Below are 22959 nucleotides of genomic sequence, written 5' to 3'. Positions count from 1 at the left end.
GCACGTAGTGTTCAACATGCAGATGTACCATAGACCTATGTATGGCAAATATGATGTTTACTGTCTTATTATGATTACTTTCTTAATGATTCTTAACATTAAATTTGCCACTGCATAGAAGCCAAGGGTAGTGGGCTGGGAAGGGCAGAAGGCTGAAGGGGAGCAGTCTGCCCGGCTGCCAGATCCTTCCACTGTGGGGAGGAAGCAGCGTCCTCTACTGCTGCCTTGTACTAGACTCCTCCCCCAGGTAAATCCCTGGACCATCCTGGGACCTGGTCATAGAATGGTTGAAGCAGCCACCACAGGGACCCCAAAAATTGCAGGGTCTGGGATGGCTGCCCCAAACTGCCCTATGGATGAGGTTGTTGTGATAATGTGCAACCTTAACCAGTGGTGTAGAAAAGATGTGTCAGGTGGGTGGATCCTGACTTCAGGTGGTCGGGCAATGATGCGGCCACCTCTCCCCACTATTCAGCTGGCCATGGGGAAAAGAGGGATAGCTACACTGGCTAGGATCCCAACCCGGCAAATAGGGCTTGCCCTGCCTGATGCTCCTGCTTGGGAGGAAAATTGGGGACTTGCCTTGCTACCCTGCCCATTGCTCCCAGGATCAGAGTTTGGGGGCTTGTACTGCTATGCCTCCCACTCTTGGTGCTCTGAGTGGGATCAGAACATGGGGGCTTGTACCTTTCCACATGGTGCTCCCAACAGTGAGCAGGGTCAGGGCTTGTCCTGCTCTGCCCATCCAGCCTACTGATTCCAGCTGAGAGCAGAGTTTGGGATGGGTCTTGCCTCACTCTGACCACCTGCTGCTCCTGGTGGGGAGCATGTTTGGGGGCCCAGGGCTTGCTTAACTCTGGCCACCCACTAACTCCTGGCAGAGAGTGTATTTGGAGCACAAGGGCTTGCCCCACTCCAGCCATCTTTTACCCCCAGGAGGGTCGGGGTACAGGGGCTTGCAAGACAACTAGCATGATTGGAGTCTTCCAGGTCCCCAACTCTGTTCCCTGGCAGGAATGTTGGGCAAGCAGAACAGAGCTAGCCTCTAACACCATTCTCCAAGTCCACTGGAGCATTGGGTGGAGAGGGACGAGCCCCCATGTCTGGGTGGTAGCAGAGCTAGGACTTGGGGTAGGCAGGCGTAGATATAAGTGAGTGGACTATGGCCCACCCAGACCCACCTGTGACTACACACTTGTCCCTAACACAGATACTAATTCATGGTGGTCTTTGCCAAGCCACGTGAAAATAGCTCTTTGTCAGCACATTACACAATGGTTCTAAAGTTTGATTTCAGACTTTGGCAGGAGACATGCAGCAGGATAAAGGATTCAATTTTTTTACCCTCTGTGACTTGTTTTCTCTAAAATAGCAGCAACATATCCTATTCAGTAAGATTAGTGGAAGGGGCCCCCCTCTGATATTTTAGGGCCCAATTTGAGATTCAGGGTTTGCAGACTCGAATATTGATATAGCTATTTTATTTAATTTTACATTTTTTTAGGATAGGCTCAATTCCTTTTTATTTGGATATAATGGTTGGTCAGCACACTTAATATCGTAGCATTAAGCAAAATAGGAAGAGTTCAACACTCAAATACATTGGAAAAAGTTAATTGGATTTTAATATTTGTTTTTTGTTATGTAAGGGCCCTATCCAGCAGAGAGATGTCAATGGAAGGATGCGTGTGACTTCACATAGTCTTATTTAAGTCAGTAGTGCTCCGTCTATGTATAGGGACCCTCTCATGAAGATCATATTGCTGGACTGGGCGCTAAGATGTTATATTCACATAATAATGATATTTGTACTTTTTGTTTCTCATGTTTGTAGAGCTCCCTGAAGGTGAAAAGCATGACAGAAGTGCTAAATATTATAGTCACTTCTCATTAAGTACACATTAATACTCAGTAACATTAATACCAAAATATGATGAACAGTCTGTTGCTGACATTTTTAGAAAATTAATTGTCAGTGCCATGCCATAATAAACCTCAGGTCCGATCTATCTCTTTGTAATATTTGAATCACTCCTCCTCAGCTCGAAAACATTGCCACAGTTGGGGCATTAAGGGATGTGCATAGGACAGGGATAGGCAATAATTTTTGATGGGGGGCCACTCCAAGAATTTGTAAAATGGTCGAGAGCTGCACTCTTCCATGATATCAATGGAGGAGGTTGGGTGCAGGAGGGAGACTGGAGTTTGGGAGGGAGTCTGGGTCAAGGAAGTGGTTGTGACTTTGGGTCGGGGACTGGAGTGCAGGGGTTTGAGATGTGACCTAGGATAGGAGGGGATTGTGATTTGGGGCAAGAGATTGGTGTGCCAGATCTGGGACAGGGGGTATGGGTGCAAGAGGGGTACAGAGGATTTGGGTATGTTGAGTGTTGGGGGCAGAGGATTGGGGCAGAGAGGGATTGGGGTATCAGAGGGAAGCTGTGGCCAGGAGACTTACCACCCAGCAGCCAAACCAGTCTACCTGCAGAGCTAAGGTTTGCGGAGGTTAAAACATTTCACAGCCAGCCTGCCTACCTACTTGCCTTGTCATGTGCTTCAATGAATAACTGAGCCAAGGAGAGGGGATGTGATTATTCTTGGCTGCCTGTTATTCTAACAAGCAGCTCCCATTGGCTGGTTTCTGTATAGAAACCAGCCAATGGGATTGTGGGGTGGCTCCTGAAACTTCCCCCCTCCTCTCCAGTTGTGAAACAGAAAGGCCACTGCATTTCTGCATAGCATGCAGAGCAAGCAGGGGAGCCTGCCTGGGGCTCTCTGCTGCCTTCGCAGGCTGGATCCGGCCTGCAGGCTTCATTTTGCCCCGACCCACATTGGAGGAAATTGGGCATGTAGAACAGGTATAGGAGGAAATGAGGATCCCAGAGAACATCTATTCCACATAATCAAAATATCTTTCCCCAATGGATTTGTCCTTTTATTTTTTCACTTTGTGTTTTCTTATTTTCATTTCTTGCAGAATATTAAAAGGCTCTTCTTCCAAAAATATGCACATTTTTACTAAATAGATAATATTCAGTCTTCATAATTAGAAATCCAAAGATTTCACTGTTACCAAATAGCAGAGAGTATGGTGAGGTGAAGGGAATAAAAATACCCCAAAAAAGGAACAAAAATACTCACTTCCCACACACCTCCATACATTATTCTCTGACTAATCTAAAAGCTTGTAAGACTGGATTCGGGATATTTCAGACCAGGAGAAAAGTAAATTCTAAATGTCCGGGAACCTCAACCTTGAATTGATGGTATTCCTTCAGTGAGTGCTGATGATGTAATGTGGGCATGGGGAGGAAGCTGGTCTTGCAAGTCACTTAGGCTACCTCTAGACTGCAACCTTCTTTCGAAAGAGGCTTTTTTGAAAGATACTTTCAAAAAGCGTCTTTCGAAAAAGAGCTTCTAGGCTACAACCAGTACCTTCGAAAAAGCAATCTGCTTTTTTGAAAGAGAGCACCCAAGCAGTCTGGATGCTCTCTTTCAAAAAAGCACAGTTTGCATTACATAGCGCCTTTTTTCGAAGAAAAAAAAAGGCATTCGTCCTCATAAAATGAAGTTTTCCATGGTCGAAAAAACTGCTGTATTCTTTCGATTTACTTTTGAAAGAACGTGGCAGCAGTCTAGACAAAGCAGAAGTTTTTTTGAAAAAAAAAGCCACTTTTTTCAAAAAAAACCCCTGTAGTGTAGACACACCCTAGTTTCCTAAAACACCATTTTAAACTGCACCTGAAATCCACTATTATCTAGTGCAGCTGGCTGAAAAAATGGTTTTAATGTGCTCATAGGGGAGAAGGATGTCCAGCAGGGCAAGCTTTACAAGGGATCCTCTAGAACTTTCTTTCCCCTGGTGTCGCTCATGGGCAATGTGCAAAGCCTTTTTTTTCTCAGTTCTGAGGAGAAAGTTTGCTGTGACATATAGACTGGTGTATTATAATGACTTTTATTGTGTTAGGCAAGCACTATATTATGTGAAGCTGTGTAGGGAATTCATCTACACTGTTTTTGAAACTATGTCTTTATGTACAAGCTCTCAACACAATACATGGGTAGGTTACTGTAAATCTTAACAAATAAACACAGATTGAAAGATTATTTTACTTTACTTTTGGTTTGTGGTGATTTACTTCATTGTTTATTACTTATTTGTTTGTTCAGTTCCTTCAGATGTTTTTTTCATAAATTCATTGTGGAAGGGATTTTATGAGTATCTGGGAAAAAGGCAACCTGCTACTATGACAATCGACTGGTTCAATACCACAAGCAGCAAGGTGAATGCCACATTCATTGAATCATCCAATGTACAACTTAAACTATCAGGTAGGTTTAGACTTAAGTAGTAAACATATCTGGTTTGTTTCATTTTTCAATTCAGATTTGTCATGTTTTCTGCCGTTGTAAACACTAAAAACCAAAATTAGAATCATACCAGTAATATCTTCAAATTAATCACAGGGGTCATTTATGCACAATGTAAATGAAAAACATGACCAATTTACTGTCATTAAAAATCCATTCAGTGAGTTTTGCAAGATAACAGTGCTAAGCGTACCTATTTGGTCAGTTATATTTTGCTAAGTTAAATTCTTCCAGAATTTCATAGTAGTTGTTTCATTTTTTGTGCCAGGCTGTAGTGTATTATTACCATGTGGTATTAAACCATTGTCATTCTAAACTTTGAAGATGGTTATATTTCAGTGGAAGGCAAGGACATCCATACCATATATGGTTTGTTCTGTGGGGGTATGTCTACACTGCCACCCTAGTTCTAAGTAGGGAGGCTAATGTAGGCATTCGAACTTGCAAATGAAGCCTGGGATTTAAATATCCTAGACTTCATTTGCATGTTTCCGGGCGGGCGCTATTTTTAAATGCCTGTAGTTTGAACTACCTGCCCGCGGCGGTCAAAGTCATGCCCTTCTTCTGCCTCATTTAGAGAAAAGATTTGCATCCACCATCACTTCAAATGAGAAAGAACAGAGACCTGCCCCTGGGTCACCTGCAGCTCAGCCCAGCACCCTAACACCAGGATATAGAGTCAGAGCCTTAGTCTTAGCTTTGAAAAAATGCTTTGTGATATGGTTTGTCTTAGATAAAACACGGTATTTCATAAAAAATGAAAATGAGAGAAAATGTTCCAACAAACTGTACTCTAGATCCTGCTTTCACACACAGTAAACTTTGTTTATCTAGTGCTTTTCTGCTGGGTTCATATTTAGTTTGCCTGCTTCAAGAGCAGGAACAGAATCTGCCGCCACAGCATGGTGGCCATAAATTTCCACCACAAGAATGACCTCTTGTTCTATCCTAAAACCTCAGCTAAAACCAACAATCGATACTTTGATTTACGGGAGTCATTAGAATAAGTTATTTAAAATGTTAATTACATCAGAAAACATTTACAAGCTAGTTTTATACTTTTCTTTTATTAGGTATTTATAAGAAAGAAGAGGCTCATTTGCTTTTGAAAGTCTTTCAGATTAAAGGACCTACGGAAACTTTTGTCAGCAAGTTTGAAAATGACAACTGGGCACTTGATGGCTATGTAAGTCAATCAGGTTCTATAGATGTGTTTACTTGATTACCATATCTAGTATCTATTTTTATTATGATGTTGAACACAGCAAAATGTATAACATACCAATTTTTTTTTTCTAAAAGAAATATATATACTGTCTCCATATGCTCCATAATGTTAACATTTCTGCAATACTATAAAGAAAAAATATACATAAACAGATATACATATTTTCCTGTTTTTATGATTTTAGAGCAAACAGGTGACAGTTTTTTTTCTTTTATAAACAATACAACTTTGTTGTTGTTCTATAGATAATGAATTGTACTGAAAGAATATTTTGAGGAGTGTGATTATCTTGAGGAATGCAAGAATAAAGTTATTAAGTTATAGAAATATAGGCTGGTAGACTGTGTGTGTGATGCAGTAGTTGTCCTCCCATATTAAGAAATAACAGCTGAGATTCAGACTCAGTTAAACCAAAGTGTAGTCATTATGCTGACATATTGAGAGAGATTTCCTATATCTTGCATTTGATTTCACTTCTAACTTTCACCCACATATTGCAGTACCCTGGCATTTTTCAATACTCAGCATTGGCTAGAACTGAGCATATAATTTATTTTTATTTTTATTCTGTGTCCAAGTGGGGGGGAATGGAAACATATTTCAGATAGATCTGAAATGGAAGGTTTTTTTTTAATTCTCTCCAAAAGAAAAAAAATGAAAAATTCTTATTTTGATTTTTATAGCATTTTATTTCTATTTTCCCCATTTTTCTGTTCTGTTTTCCTTTTAAAAATAATTCTAGATTTTTTTTATTAAAACTAAACATCATTTTGAAGTGACTTTTTCAATTAAAAAAATTCAGATGAAACTATTTGCCACATTCAGTTCAAATTCACAAATACAGGCTGTACCTCCCTTAACTGAGACTCCCTGGTCTAACAACATCCATAGTCTGGTACCAACCATGGATGTTCCTGGACCACAGAACCCAGGAGCAGGGAGGTCTGGTGGTGGCTCAGAAGAGTCACAGAGGGCACCAGCAACTCAGCCCAGGGAGAGGGGTGGATGGGCAGCATGGCGGGGAGTTCTGGCCCGAGTCGCAGAGCCAGGTGGCTGCAGAACTCTACCCTAGCTGTGGAGCTCGAGCCGTGGTACTCCAGTGTCAGCAGCAGCAGCAGGGCCGACTGCATCTAGAGATCCCTGAGGGACTGGGGTAGCAGTGGGGGCAAGCTAGAGCCCTTGTCTGGTAACAGCATGGGCAATGAGAGGAGGTAACTTCCCTGGTCTAACAAATCCCCTCATTTGGGACTAGTTAGGTCCCAAGGATGCTGGATCAACCTGTAGTTTCAGTGGACTGAAAGGTATATTTTTTCAATGAAAGGTCATTTATACAAAAAATTTCACCTAGGTTTACAGGTTTGTCAGGTTTATATAGGCAAATAAAGTTTCTTCACTCTCTGCAATATTTCCTTTTCTTTTAAAATATTTTGTATAGAAAGAACTCTGCCTACTGAAAATGTAGAAGTTGTCCAATTGCATATACTAATTTAGTTATCTCAAGTAGAAAAATAAACACTTAAGATTATAAGAAATGTCATGGTATGCAAGACTTTCATGTTCAAAATGAAAATGTTATTTTCAAATATTATTTTTTAAATCTTTGTTTAATAGCTATGCTTTTTAAATGTATATATTGAAGCATAAATGTTACTTTTAATTGAATTTAATTAATTTTAATTTAATTTCAAATGATATAACTGATTCCAAATAATTATTCTGAATCATACACAAATAAAATGGATGCACTGCCAATTGTGGAAGTGATTATTACTTACTAGTTTCAAACCTCTTCCTCCAATTTTCATGTACTCTAGGTATCATCAGGGCATGAAAGAGGTGCATTTACTTACCAGGGTGATATGCATGGGAAAGACTTTGGAAAATTTATGCTCCAGAGACAAGGTAAAAACACATTTATAGAGCTACATTGTGTGGTATCCATTTGGCATTTTTAACAGTGAAAGCATCAGATGACTTTGCCAGAATCCTAATTGAAGAAAGCATGTTTGTTTTAGGCAATTACTACCATAAATCATGCAAATGGTCTAAACTACATAGTAATTTGGTTGAACTGTGTAATTAAAGTCTTAATATGAACTATGTCATGTTACCACTTCACTTTTGATGCATTAGCAACCTAATAAGATGACCATACAATGCTTCTATGAAGAACACCAGGGCAAATATCCATGCAGTAATATATGATGATTATTTTGCTTTAAATGACTTTAAGTCATGAGGCTATCATGTGATGCTAAAACAATATCCATTCAACTGAATAAATTATACAGTTCTGAGAGCTTCTTTGAATTTAAGAACAAAGTCAAACTGAGTTTTATATTTTATGATGTGTGTGCACATCTGTGTGTGTTTACAGTGGGATTCTATTCGGGCATCCAAAATGCATAATGTTCACAATTCATAAATGTTCATAACTCTGAACAAGGGTGTTATGGACTGCTCCTAAGGGCGGACTACTCGGAACAGAAGCTCAGCTCTGAAGTGGCTGTCTGGTGGCTTGGCAATGGGAGTGGGGGTAGGCAGCTGGTGCTAGTTTCTTAGCTGCAAGGGCGATGAGTGAGGCACCCCAGGGCACCACAGTAACAGTGAGCATGCAGTGGAGGCTGTAGCTAGCATCAAACACTTGAGGACAGGTTTCAGTTTCCTTCCTGCAGCCCACATTTTGAATACTATGTGCAGATGTGGTTGCTTCATCTCAAAAAATATATCTTGGCATTGGAAAAAATTCAGAGAAGGACAACGAAAATGATTAGGGGCATGGAACAGCTGCTGTATGAGGTTGAGATTACTAAAACAGGGACTTTTCAGCTTAGAAAAGAGAAAAGTAAGGGGGGAAATGATAGAGTTCTATAAAATCATGGCTGGTGTGGAGAAAGTAAATAAAGAAAATTTATTTGCTTGTTCCCATAACAGAAGAACTAAGGGTCACCAAATAAAATTAAAAGGTAGCAAGTTTAAAAGAAACAAAAATATTTCTTCACACAATGCACAGTCAACCTGTCTTTAACATAGTTCAGAAATAGCTAGATAAATTCATTGAGGATAGGTTCATCAATGCCTATTAGCCTAGATGGGCAGGAATGGTGTCCCTTGCCTCTGGTTGTCAGAAGCTGGGAATTGGCAACAGGGACTGGATCAGTTGGGGTGCATCTACACTGCATCCATAACTTGAAATAAGCTACACAATTTGAGCTACACACATTTATTCATTATTCTGAAATTTCCCTTACTCCTCATAGAATGAGGTTTACAGAGATGTCAGAATAGCAAGCCTGTTATATTTTGAAATAATGGACACACTCAGAAGATGTGGAATAGCTCTGTAATGTAAACTTAGCCTTGATGATTACCTGTTCTGTTCATTCCCTCTGGGGTACCTGGCCACTGTCAGAAGACTTGATACTGGACTAGACGGACCTTTCATTTGATTTGATATGGACCATCTTATGTTCTTATGTATCCTGCCATTGGGATGAAAATACCTTGCTTCAGTTATCAGAGGCATTTCAGCAATGACTTTGGGTATCGTTTTCAAGACTAACAATAGCAGCCTTCATCTGCTTGTTACATACCCCCTAGCCAGAGGACCTTCTTTTTAGCATCCATGAATCTTACAACTTATTAGGAAGAATCAATTTTGACACTCCTTCTGGCAGCTTGCAACCAAGGCTGATGCTATTTTCCTTTCCTACATTGGTATGGGGATATCTTAGTCATTTTGTTTCCCAGTGATAGTCCCATCCAAATGGATTTTTAGCTCTCCAAGTTCACTTGCTCTCTGCTCTAACAGAGAAGTTGACTTTCCAGTTAACAAGCATATTAACATTTATAGAAGACTCCTTGGTTCTCGTGGTGGCCAAATGGCTTGTCAGATTTTCCTCAGGTGATTCTATGCATCTTTGCAACTGCCTTCAGAAGTCAAATGATGACACTCTTTTACTTCTGGAGAAGCACTCACTGTTTTCAAGGGGTGTGAAGTGTCTGATATGATGTTCTTGATACCAATGTGTACTTGAAGGACTAGCATTTAGTGACATATTTCTAGCTTTGATGATAGAGGCATATCTGTTTCATTGCAGGGGATATTTCTAAGCACAGACTTACTTAGTAAAGGGAAACCAACAAAATATCATAAGCTTGTATGGCTTTGGATTCTTCACTAGCAGTTAAACAAGTTTTAAAACTGTTTTGCACTAGTATCTGTCTATGACATAACATTAGTAATCATTAATTTTTTCAATTACATTGTAAAATTGGAATTAAAAAAATTATAGAAACTAGTATATGGTCTCTTACAATTTACTCATATTTTGGTAATGTCAATCATTATCTTTTTAGTAAAATGATGCTGTGAGCAAGAAGCTGAAAAACTCCCGTTGTAAGTTGGAAACAGACTAAAATTTGCAAACTTGCTCTACTGAGAATGTAATAAGAGTTTTACAATTTCTATACCATCGTGATAGGTAATTCAGACTTTCTTGGAACATTTACCCATATAATGACAGGGTATGTCTACTCTACAGTGTTATTTCGAAATATCTTATTTCAAAATAGTTAATTCAAAATATGTTATTTTGAAATAACACTTAGACACACAAAATGCATTTTGAAATAGCATTTTGCTATTTCAAAATAGCGCTTCCACACTCAGTGGACACTGAATCGCATTTAAGGCTGGCCAGAACCAGGTACAGCAAGGCATCTGATCAAGAGTTATTTTGTGTGGCTGCTGCCTGAGGCTATCTGAGGCCTGTGCTTAAAGGGCCCCCCCCCCCCAAGACAGCCAGTTCTCAGCTTTCCCTGCTTGCTTGCCTACCTCGATGAGGGACAGCAAAGCATTTTGTCTCTGCGTGCTCTGGTTGCCCTCACTCAGGACACCACAGCACTCTGCAACGTGGAGCCAGAGCTGCCCTGGGCACTCTGGTGCTTCTTGTGAATGCATTGCTGTGAGCCTGGCTGCACTTTCTGCAGGCTGCCATCCGGGAGGTCCATTGGGAGGCTGTCAGTATCCAGGAGACCCTGTGGGGGAGCTTCCACCCTGAGGAACACTAAGAGTCTCCCAGGTCTGCCCTACTGGGGGCTTGTGCCTCATTTCTCCCTCTGGTCCTTCCATTTACCCCTCCCTAACCCCCCTTCCTGATGTCAAATGAAATACATGTATTTTCATGAACACAAACTCTCTTTATTTAACAAAACTGGGGTGGGGGAGTGAAACTCTGGTGAGACTGGGGAAAGGAAAAGAGAGAGGCTGGGAGAGGGGAGGGGGAAACCTGGGAGGAGGGAGCTGGAAGGGGGAAGCAAGGGGAAGAACGGGGAGGGGAAGCTCAGGGCTCAGGGTTGGGGGTCTCGCCATCCCTACTTGATTGTCATGCAAACCTGCTCCTGGGTTTCTGTGTGGCCTTTGGTGGCCAGGCTGGAAGCTATCCTGCCATAGATGGCCGTGTTCCTCCATCTAGTGCGGAGATCATGAACATTGGGGGCATCCCCCCCAAACCTAAATAAGGTCCATGATCTCTACCCTGGACCAGGAAGGAGCTCACCTTCTCCGGGACCTGGCAGTCTTCTGGGTGCTGGCAGACTGCTCCTGGGGAGTGGTGGAGGGCTGGCTGCCAGTGGTTTGCTGGCTTATGTTTTGGGGCCACTAAGTCAAGGGCAGTGACTGCTGGCTCTGGGCTGGCAGGCTTGGAGCTGCCACAGGCACTGTGACCAGAGTCTGCCCCTTTAAGGGCTCCGGGGAGGAGGGGAGGGAGAGGAGTGTTCTTGGTTGAGTCTGGAGTGACCACCAGGGCACCCTGGGAAGGCTGGAGGCCCCTATTTTGATATAAGTGTCTACACAGCACTTATTTTGAAATAGCTATTTCGAATTTGGCATTATTCCTCATGGAATGAGGTTTACCAAATTCAAAATAAGCGCTCCGCTATTTCAAATTAATTTCAAAATAGCAGTTTGGTTGTGTAGACACTAGTAAATTTATTTTGAAATAACAGCTGTTATTACAAAATACCTTTGCTGTGTAGATATACCCACACCAGGAGAGATTTCTGTGTTTTAGACAAGCTGTAAAAATATGCTAATGATCACAAAATTTTGATCTAGTTTTAATCAACAAAAGGCCCAATAATTGACACCAGTTTTAACTTACAATTATGTGCACCCGTACATAATTGTAAGTTATAACTGGAGTCAATTATTATGAAGCACAATAAAGTTTACTTGCACTTAGTAGCACTATGGTGAAGTTGGACTTCAAAAAGATACCTCACAGTAACATTAAATGATTGTAGTTTATCATCTTGAAAATGGGCTTCTCTTCACCATCTCTTTAGGCAAGTTTATAAACTGCCAGAACTTGGCTGAGGATTCAGACATTGAAAAATATATAATTACCAAATTTTCACTTAGTTTAGTGGGGTTAGTCAAGTCAGCCATATAGCTGATCTACAGATTTCTAGGATGTTTTACATCAGTTCTCTGGGAGTTGACTTGAGCCCTAAATTACGTATAGTTGTAATAAATACAATAAATAGTACAAAAAGCGTTATAGCATAAAAAGAAGTATGTTCCTTAAAAATATCATTGTACCAAAGCAGCTTGCCTGATTCTCCTCTGTCTTTCTATATTCCTATCGCAAATATAGATCTTCTGAAAGAAAGTATTTGTTTTTGTTTGTTTGTTTGTTTGTTTGTTTGTTTGTTTGTTTGGTGGAGTTGCTGTTCTGTTTTTCTTTTTCATTGTAAAAATGATCATAAATGTATCATGTTTTTGTCATCATCATATAATATTTTCTTAATATGTTATGTAATTGGCCCTTCCTATTTTTTTTATGTGAACCATCAGGTTGTGTATGTATGTGTGTGTGTGTGTAGCTTATTATCCCTTCCCCCTTCCATTTTAGAGTTTCCCTTATTCATTTGTTGAGACTTTTTTTCAAATTAGATTATGTACTCTGGTGTTTTTCTGCGTGTATCCAGTAGATCTCTCGAGATCCCTTCCAGTCCTAGTATTCTATAATTTGAATCCTGATGGGGGTCTGAGATCACTTCTGTAATATAAATCACAATCGTTTGTGTATTATGAATAATGTAATTTTATGAACTAAATTAGTAAGTGTATAAGTACAGTATATTGTAAAATTAATATCATATGATGGATATTTTTAAGCCTTTCAATAATTACTTGGCTTGGTAAAGGTTGCTGTATAATCACTATAGAACTTTATTAACAAGAAATGCTTTAATGTAACATATTTTGAACTTTCTTATTTCAAATTAAATACAAGTTCCACCCTCCATCTCCCACCCCCAACATAGTGTACTTAAATATTTCTTCCAGGAGAAATAAATGAATATTCACAATGGAAAATTAGAAATTTTACCTATTCTCTTTCCTTTATTTTCAGGTCCTTTAAGCACAGATACAGATAATTCAAATCATTATTATGGCACAAACAGCAGTTCTGTTGCAGCTGCCATCCTGGTACCATTCTTTGCTCTAATATTATCAGGGTTTGCATTTTACCTCTACAAACACAGGTACTGTGAACATCATATTTTAAATAACCTGACTAGCTTTTTGTATTAATTTGAATGGATAAATGTTCTATTAACTGGGAAATTTCATGGTGAAACTTTTTAATACATCTTCTCTACTTTGAAAAGACAAACATGTCTGCAGTCTCCCTTATAGGGTTTAATACAGAGCAGTTCTTAATGGTGAACTCTTAGAGAAATGAATCATTGTGTTAAGAGCAAAGAGCTGTAAACCTTCTTGGTTCGTTAGACAGAATCAGATTGAAATCTCATGTCAGATAATTTATTCATTAATTTCAGGGCTTTATTAAATAGAATATATGATGCTTCTCTCTAAATGCTTTTGAGTATTAATTATAAAAGCTAGGAAATCCATAAATCCCATGAAGGAACAGACCATAATAACACTACTTACAGTACATGCTGAGTAAGCTTATGAAAACCACCTCTAGAATTGACATAGCTTCTGCTATTAAGAAAATTATGCATGTTGAGTAGATAATGTGAATATAAATCCATCTATTTTGTCAGAAATTTGGTTAAGAACCCTGCATATTTGCAGCTAATGTAATTTTGCTACTATAAAATGGACAGTATTGCATTAGTCCTTTCAGGAACAGAATATCTTTTTTTGACCAGCAGCAAATGCCATTCTGACATTCACAAGTTTTATTTTCTGCTAGTAAAGCATTGCAACTCAGTTGGTTTACAAATTAACAATAACCAATTTGGTATTTATCAGACAATTACTATCATTATTTTACCAGCTATCTTCTGAGCTTTTTGATTCTTTGTCTTCATTTCATATTTCATGATCACAAGAATGCACGGTGAAGTCCATCACTAACTATGTCATACTTTCATAAGACAGATCTCCCTTAACAGCTGATATAAGGCGGTGAACAAGAAAAAATTGCTAAGGGGTTTGGACTTGTGAATTCCAGCGAAAATGTTACAGATCCAGGAGTTTCAAGTGTATGTCACTGAAAAGATTGTTCAAGAACCCTTTGTTCTCCTTGTGGGAGAGATTGTGCTACCTAACTTAACCAGCCCTCAGCCCTTATTTCTAGCCATGCCCAGTTCCACAGCAGGGATATCTGTTATACAGTGTGAAGAAGCCTACATAGGATTATCGTAGGAGCTGGAAAGGGATAGGCAAGAGCTGCCAAACTATGATTTGACTGCTAGAAAAGGAGATCTGAGCATTAAGCTAAATTCAATAGAACTGTACTAGACTTACAGACAAATGTTATTATCGAAAACCAGTTTAAGAGATTTTTATGTGTTATGTAATGACTGAAAGCTAAATAATTGAGATTTTTTTTCTTTCTACTTAGTTAAAAAATCAATGAGAATCCTTTAACATGGTTTTCAGGAAAACAACTGTATTTATATTGTTTATACAGCCCGGCCTTTTTTTCCTCAAATAAAAATAAATGAGTGATTCGAATAAGAAAAAGAATGTTACTTGTTAACTTGATATTTCACTGACCATTCCTCCTTTTCTCTATTTTCTGCATATTCTATTCCAATAAACCAAAAATTCTAGATGCCTGTAGATTATCAAGGTCACTTTCCGAAACTAAGGAATTGATTATTGAAGCAAAGTTCTATATAAAAACAAGAGTTTCTTCCATTGACATCTCAGTACAGGCAGTCCCCGGGTTACGTACAAGATAGGGACTGTAGGTTTGTTCTTAAGTTGAATTTGTATGTAAGTCGGAACTGGTACATATTGTAGGGGAAACTCTAGCCAAACATTTCTCCAGAGCTCAGTTTTATTCTCCCACACCTCACTTCCTTCAGTCCTTTATTCTCAAGCTGAGGTGTCTTCTGAGAAAAGCCGCTCCGCGTCTCCCTGGTCTGCTCGGGGGGGTGGGCGCTAGCTTCGCATATCCCTGGTCTGCTTGGGGGAAGCAGCTAGTGCGGGGTTGCCTCACCCCGTTTGTAAGTAGGGATCCGATGTAAGTCGGATCCATGTAACCGGGGGACTGCCTGTATTCTTAATTCAGAAAGGCTTCTTAGAAGCACAGCACTGAGTTCTCAGCTGGGCAGAGAAATGGAGGTAGCTTTATACTCACAGCCAGTGGGAACGTAGCTTCAAGTTGCTTGTAGGGTTGGAGAGATATCCAGTGTAATTTGATATTAATTAGAGAGATATCCAGTGTAATTAGAGGCCTGTCTACATTACAGCAGACTGCTAGGGTGGTTCCAAGAGCCACAGCACAACACACATGCTGTGGTTCTCTCCTCAGCAAACTGCTCCCCTCTCCAGCTCCTTGCCCTCGACAAGACTTTTGTGGGAGATTTGAAAGGGCAGACATATGGCTGTTTTTGAAATGTCTGTGCCAATATACATCTTCCCAAGCTAAAATCAGGGCTATGGGGTTCCTTTTACACTGTGGCAGCCCTTTTTCTTGGCATAAAGGAGCAAGAGCAGGACTGGGCACCTCACCCCAAAGTGTGCATCCTTTCAACTAACCAAAACGAAAACTGAGCGATATAAATATATATTTAGGAAAACTTGCAAATTAGCTTTTACAAACAAATGTTGCTGTCTCTAAATGGAAAGAAATGGTACTTTACAAATTGCAGAATTATCTTCAAGTTATCAATGTGCAACATTTGAGAGCTTTAAAACAAAAACTAATATGGGTTGATGATCTCTTAGTTACTATCTACAATTAAATAAATTCTGAAATGTTTATGGTCCCACTCTGCTTTCACCATCAGTTTCATTCTAAGATATTTGTTCCACATGTATTAAAAACCTAACCTTTAAATTATACAATTCCTGATTGTTTTTTCTTCCTTAAATTAGACTGCATTGGAATTTATGGGAAAAGAGTTTTGGGAACTACCTACTAAAACTCTTCTTGGTAACACACATGTTTAGATACTTTATAAGTGCTGAGTGATACAAAATTAATTCATTATAATATAGAATAATCTATATGTCCATAGTATTGGACATTTGTGGTCTGTGCAATTAATTTTTCTGGTTTTAGTGTTGGTTTAATACTTCCTGCAAAGATTATTGAATTAAAGTGTAACATAACTCCTATATCTGTTAATATTTAGTGAGCTTTCTCTATCACCATTATGAATTGTTGAAAAACTAACATGAACCATCTTCAATAATTACAAAAACTTGCAGTAGTTATACATTTTTATTTTTAATGTTATCGATTACATGTAATTTTTCTTTCTCTTTTTTTCAGAACAAGACCAAAAGTACAGTACAATGGATATGCTGGACATGAAAACAGCAATGGACAGGCTTCATTTGAAAATCCCATGTATGACACAAACTTAAAGCCCACAGAGGCAAAGGCTGTGAGGTTTGACACGACTCTAAACACAGTTTGTACAGTGGTATAGCCTTCAGTGCCCAATATGACTGATTCATAGCCATACCTCTGATGGACAAGCAGTAATTCCTTTGGTGCCATATACCAGTTTCCCTTCTTCTCTTGGCTTTGCTGCTGTAATCTTTAACATCTTCTGTTGGCATACATGCAGCAAACTTTTCTGGTAAAACAGTCTTCTGGGGATCAGACCAAGAATATTTTTTCATCTTAAAGGTGGATTAAAATGTCTGGCTACAACGGCTTCAGATCAAGGCACACTCTAAGGAAGACTGTTAAGTCATGCCAATTTGTTATATTTAATGCCTCAGACTTTCATATTTGTATGTGGCTGGATGCCTTTCAATGCAATCTTCTGGGCACTTGGATAAATCCTTTGGGTACTATGACAAATGATAGCACCACAGATTATCCCCAAGAATAGGAACATTCTGAAGAAAAAAGCTTTCGTGAAGAAAAAGACAACCTTCCTCAAGGTTGCACATACCTACAAATGCTTTACCATTGAAACCTTGTTACAATTACTGAAACCTATGGTACATCCCAGATGTTCATGCATAGAGTGATTTGCAAATTTCCCAGTCACCTGTTGTATTGCAAAATGTTAATGCACAATTTTTTGCACTAATGTGTTATGAATGACTGAGTAAGATACTGGTAAAAACATACAGGGTTTATATACACTGTCCATTGTATATAAACATTCATTCACCATTGATCAAGCAAAATATTCCATGGTAAGTTTACTTAGTGTGGTAGAGTATGACCCCCATAGTTAAAAAGAGGTTAAAAACTTGTGCTATGGAAGAGAGTTTATTTTTGTTCTTTTTCATTATCTACATTTCTCTGTAGACATCAATACAAACCACTGGAAACTTCCAGCCAGAAAGACCCAATTTCTAGTAAATCTTCATTTTCAATAATATTTTCTTCCAAAATCAGTCATTATTGTCAGTATCGTACTATTTAACAGCAGGGGGGTTAGCAGCTGTTGCTGCTTGCCATGTACAAATGTGAATAGTAATTTATTTTAGATAGTTCATAAAGCCCGTGAGCCTGTGCTCACAATACAGTCTTCCCTTTTGCATTTTTTCCATTTTTCCTGTGATATGACATCATTTTTGATGTTACACTGAACAAGAACACATTACAGTAGCATATATAAGCCCAATGCAAATTGTCTATATTAAGCTACCATTAATTTTCTACATAGAATAGAAGAGAAATATTCAGCTGTCTTTGCAATCTGTTTTTTTTTTATTTTCAAAAAAACACTTTATTGCTTTTTTACTCATACAGTTTGATGGAGTAAGTGTGAATTGTTGGGAGTGATTCAGCTTACATTTGCTTAGGCCTATTGGCATTTTTAAGGAAACAAAAAAGAAACAAATATATTGATTAATAGATTGAAATATCCCTTAAACATTTTCAAATTGTAGGGAATAATGAAATATTTGTTTTTTAAGCAAACATATTATGCTCTAAATCTTTGAGTTGTTTTGTACTCAGTTTAAAAAATCTATTTCTTTTTAAATACTAAAAGAAAATGTATTATGAAAAAGGTTTCTAAATCTATATGGGGGAAAGTCTGGCTATTCAACATATCACCAAAAAAAATATTAGCCCAAATGATGATTTCTCAGCTAATGCTGTAGCACAGAAGAAATTTCCAGATTAATCCTTGATCATCTTAGAGAATGCTACATCTTATAGATGGGAAATACCAGCAATACTACAAAGTATCCTAAGGCCTCCAGCAGTTATGTTCTTCATATGAGGAAGAAAATACTAAGATTATTTAATAAATAATCCTTTTCACACAGTTCCAGGTTCATTTTTGTTGGTGGTCATTTTATGTATTAATTTACATTAAAGTATTATATTGTTGAGATCTGCACATTTTGTGAAAAAGAACAAAAATTATCAGATCAAAATCTGCCTCCATTTCCTCCCATTTCTGCCTCATTGCACAGGAATTTATTTCAGAGATAACCCTCCACCCATAAAAGGTCAGGTCATAAGTACCTAAACTGACATCCCATATGTGGCTTTATAAACCCAAGATATTTTAATCATTTTTTGATAATTTGTACTAAAGTTTTGGGAGGTATTTTGTGGTGGCAATGAAAGGAAAAATCCCAAACTTGAGCTTTTCAAAGGAGATGCAAAATGCTAACTAAAGAGTAAGTATTGATACTGTCTAATCCTAACTTTCCATCTTGCTGGTCAGTGATCTATGTACATTGAGGATCATGGGGAAAGGAGGGGAAAATCATATGAGAAAACAGAGATATCTGCATAAATTATTTTAGTTTCTATCTATATGGTCATGATCCTGCTAATCCTTTCTCAGGTGCCTAGTTCTAAAGAGATAAGTAAGGACTGCTCACCTGAGTAAACAGACTCTGGATTGGGCCATTGATATGGGACATTATGCGCTTCAGCATGCTGACCTAATGCAGACAACCACCTCCCCCCATTGTTAGTAATTGGGACTGTGTTCTGTATAGGAACTTCAGGGGTGGGCTCAAATACAAAGCAATCTCATTTTGTTTTCAGTTCAGTGAGTAACCCTCTCTGATCCCTCCTTTTCCATTATATGTTCATTGCAGGGATCGGGTTAGATCTCTGATTCCTGCAGTTATGTGACAGAGGTCTGTGTGTATGTGCAACTGTACATGGTGCTTCATTAAACAGTCTTTTACAATGTTATGGAATGGCAAATAATGGCTGAGACTAAATCTGCTTTCTGAGGTATTTGCAGAAGATGCTTCCCCAAGGTTGACCAGACCCATACGATGGGCAAAGAATACATGCTATAATTTAAAAACAAAACAGGTTATGTGCTTCAAAGCTGTTTAAAACTGCTGCTTGTATCACACATCTTGCCTTTCTCCAGGCTAGCTGCAATAATTTTTTTTTCTTGTGTAAAATATTTTGTAAACAACAACAACAACAACAAAAGCTGTTATAGAAGGGGGGTGGGAAATGGGGGGAGGTTGGGGAAGAATGCCGGCATTTTGATCAAGTCAATCTAATTTTCATTCCCAGTATTCCATTTGGCCATTTCACTACATGCTGCTGTGACATGAAGTAGGTGCAAAAGAACTTTTTGTACAGAGATATATTTTTTATGAAGAATTTGTAAAATTATTAAATATGCTGTACTTTTTTGATTAATGTAGGTAAATTGTTAAAATAAATGTTTTTACAATACAAAAGAAAAAAGATGTAATTTTCCCAATAATGTAAAATGTACCATCTCTAGCTAATTTTCAGTTCTGATCCTATTACACATGTATTAATATTAAAGTGGCCTGTTAAATTACACAGTATTCTTTTTTGACAAAACAAATAAATATTATAAAAGATTGTAATATAGCCTGTGCAATGACACCTATCTTGAAAGCAAAATCAAAGTTCTAATTAAATATTTAATTTTAGATTTCCATCTTTGTGTGACCTATCCTTATATTTTATTTTCTTATCTGCACATATATTTTTAGATCTCAGGTTTTAATTTTCCATTAATATAGGTTACTAAGTGAGGGCTTCTTGGCATGTCAGATACTGGGTAAAATTTTCAGATGCAAATAACTGACATAGGAACTAAATCCCATTTTCAACTATTATATACTATTGAGACCCAGAGTTTTAAAATATTTAAGCATTGATTAACTCAGCCTTGTAGCACTTTGTTTATTTAGGAGCATATTTTTCATTTTTAAAACTTACTAAGGCACTACATCCCAATGAGTTTTTACTGAAATGTATGCTCCTAAGGGATAGATTTACCAAGTGTAGGCCTGCGCTACAGAGGAAGATTGAAGCTGCTACTGTCGATCTTGCAGTGTTCAAATTAGTGGTCTAGTTAAAACAGCTAATTCAAAGTGAGAATGGCATTTGATCGATGCCTGTTTTCACAAGGAGTAAGGGAAGTTGAAGGGTGAGTGTTTTTCCTTTGACTTCCTGCTGTGTAGACAGTGCCAAAGGCCAAGTTAAGCTACTTTGATTTCAGCTATGAAAGTAACATAGATGAAGTCATATATCTTAATTCGACTTTGTCCTGTAGTATAGATAAAACCTAAGAGTTTACATATCTAGTTGCTTCTAAATCCAACTTTTGGCACAACTAAAATTCACAAAACCATGGGTGGATGTCTTTCTCTTGTTTTTCATGAGAAAAGGCTTACTTGGCTTAGGCACCTCGCTGAAAGGTTAGCATCTAGAGCAAAGACCTTAGAGTATCTGCTATCTAAGGCCCCCATTTTCCTCTGTATTTAATTCTTGGTCATCTTAGATTGTTCCCCACTCAACCTTCAGGCTTCTGAAAATCCCTCTCTTAGGCACCTAACATACCCCATCCACTGTACAGGGCGTAGCCTATCAAGTTACTTTCCTATCATGCTAACAAAATGTTTGTGTTAATTTAGATTAATTCGGTAATAGTTTAAAGCTGTAATGCAAGAAGTCTTTAAAAGCTGCTCTCAGCATTCCTGTAGGCCCTTTGTGTTAGCTTGATTGATGTCTGAGTTCTGATGTAATACACTAGGCCTTATGTCTGCCCAAGTTTCTGAAGTCCCACTAATACTAACAAAGCAGCACTCAACTCCTTGTGGAAGGGCTTTGCCATTAACCCACCTGGGAATGGATCCATGTCCTTTCCTAGCTGGGGCCAAGACATGTTGTTATATAAGAGTCTAGCAAGAGCCCCAAATTAGTGGTCCTGCTGCTTGTACGTGTCTGTGTGCACATGTTGCTTGCCTTCCCCCACACAGCTGACCACAAGTCTGTTGGTGCTGTGCATTCACTGGGCTGTGTGGCAGTCCAGATGCCATTAGGCATAGGAGCAGCTTGGGTGCAGTACAGCCCAGCCCTAGGCTGTCTTGTGAGTCGGGTTCCCCTGCAGTGCAGTGGTTCCTGCTCTAGAGTATAACAAGAAGGTACAGCCTCTGAAAGCACTTTCCAGTGGGTGCTATGTCTGTATTACAATCAATTAAAGGACAGGGTTGCACTTGAATGAGAGAACATGCATAAGTTCACAGTCCGCGTCAAGTAATATGAGGTTATATTTTATCTTTTGTCCATGCTTTAACAAGCTGTTTGCAAGATCAGCAGGAGCTGAGGTTTGCAGACTTCCATGGTTGAGACACAGTCTCACTCAGATACTGGTCATAACTTATTTATCATTTCCCAGGCCTGAAAAGGGGGAACTTAGTTCTGGACCTCTCACCCACACAGGATGGCAGGAAAAATACCATCAGCAGATGTATTATTAAATATAAGTCCCAAATAATTGGTTCAGGCTGAGTTGAGTAATTAGGTTACAGGTTGCAATAGAGAACCACAAAGACCCATGGCAATGAATTGACATATATGATAATAAGGTAAGAACAATGATATATTGACCAATAGGAAAAGAACACTTCAGCATTAGAAACACCCCTATTGAATATGCATAAATCATGTTATTGTCAGTGTCACTTAGTATAAAAGCGGGACCCCAGCCCAGGGATGATAGGGAGGAACCAGAAGTGTTCACTTGCACTGCAGGGGAGGCTGGAGGAAGTTTTTAAAGCAGCCCTTGGGACTCCTCACAGCGTTTCATGGCTGCTGGGCCCCCTGAGGCTGGATTAGGAGGTACCCCACCCCTGATGTAGAGGTACCTAAGACAACTAGCCATTTCCCCTATTGTCTCATTATAAATCAGGAGGCAGCAGCATCCTTGTATTTCCTCCCAGTATCCCATGTCCCCACTTACCTCAGGGTTTAGACCACTGTACCTCAGTGAACCTAGTTTAAAGTCCTTCTCAGTAGGTTAGCAAGATTACCTGCAAAGATGCTCTTCCCTCTGTTCATTAGATGCATCCCATCTCTTGCTAGCAATCTTTCTTCCTGGAACAATATCCCATGGTTGAAGAATCTAAAGTCCTTTCTCAACACCACCTGCACAACCACACATTTACCTCTCCAATTCAATGGTTCCTACCTGGGCCTTTTCCTTCAGCAGGGAAGATAGACAGGAACATGATTAGTTGCCTCAAACTCCTTTATCCTTACAAGAATCACACAGCCTGCAGTAACCCACTCAAGGTTATTCTTGCCAATATCATTGGTGTCCATTAGAGAAATAGGAAGTGATAGTGGTCTGAAGTCTTAAACCCTTTGTCTTGGCATACATTCTGTGTCATCCTGAATTCTAGCTTCAAGTAAGCTGTATACTTCTAGAGTGTATAGGTCTGGATAGTGGATGGATGATTCTGTCCCTCTTGGAAGGGAGTCCTTGACCATCACCATCTGTCTCATTGTCTTTTGATTGTGGGTCATGGAACCCCCATTCCTAGTGCAATGCATCCCATTCCTTTTGGTTGATGGGGACTCAGATCCTTTCTCTCTGATAACATTTCCAAATGATTATCTGCCATTGCAACTGTGCAGAGAGCC

The 22959-nt window shown here is 38.9% G+C and overlaps 1 protein-coding gene across 1 annotated transcript in view; it reads left to right on the top strand.

The window, feature by feature from the left end:
• CSMD1 (CUB and Sushi multiple domains 1) overlaps window positions 1–19917 on the top strand; it is a 1868278-nt gene extending 1848361 nt beyond the window's left edge. Inside the window, exons 66-70 of the mRNA XM_006137767.5 lie at window positions 4168–4329; window positions 5442–5554; window positions 7411–7498; window positions 13018–13150; window positions 16369–19917. Of these exons, the coding sequence (XP_006137829.3) occupies window positions 4168–4329; window positions 5442–5554; window positions 7411–7498; window positions 13018–13150; window positions 16369–16528 (656 nt within the window). The 3' untranslated portion in view covers window positions 16529–19917. The remainder of the gene's footprint in view (window positions 1–4167; window positions 4330–5441; window positions 5555–7410; window positions 7499–13017; window positions 13151–16368) is intronic.
• Window positions 19918–22959: the final 3042 nt, after the last annotated feature.

The sequence above is a fragment of the Pelodiscus sinensis genome, chromosome 3, assembly GCF_052426305.1.
Source record: "Pelodiscus sinensis isolate ZL-2025 chromosome 3, ASM5242630v1, whole genome shotgun sequence".
NCBI lineage: Eukaryota > Metazoa > Chordata > Testudines > Trionychidae > Pelodiscus > Pelodiscus sinensis.
Note: the sequence above shows the minus strand (reverse complement) of the source record. Positions and strands in the feature narration are given on the sequence as shown.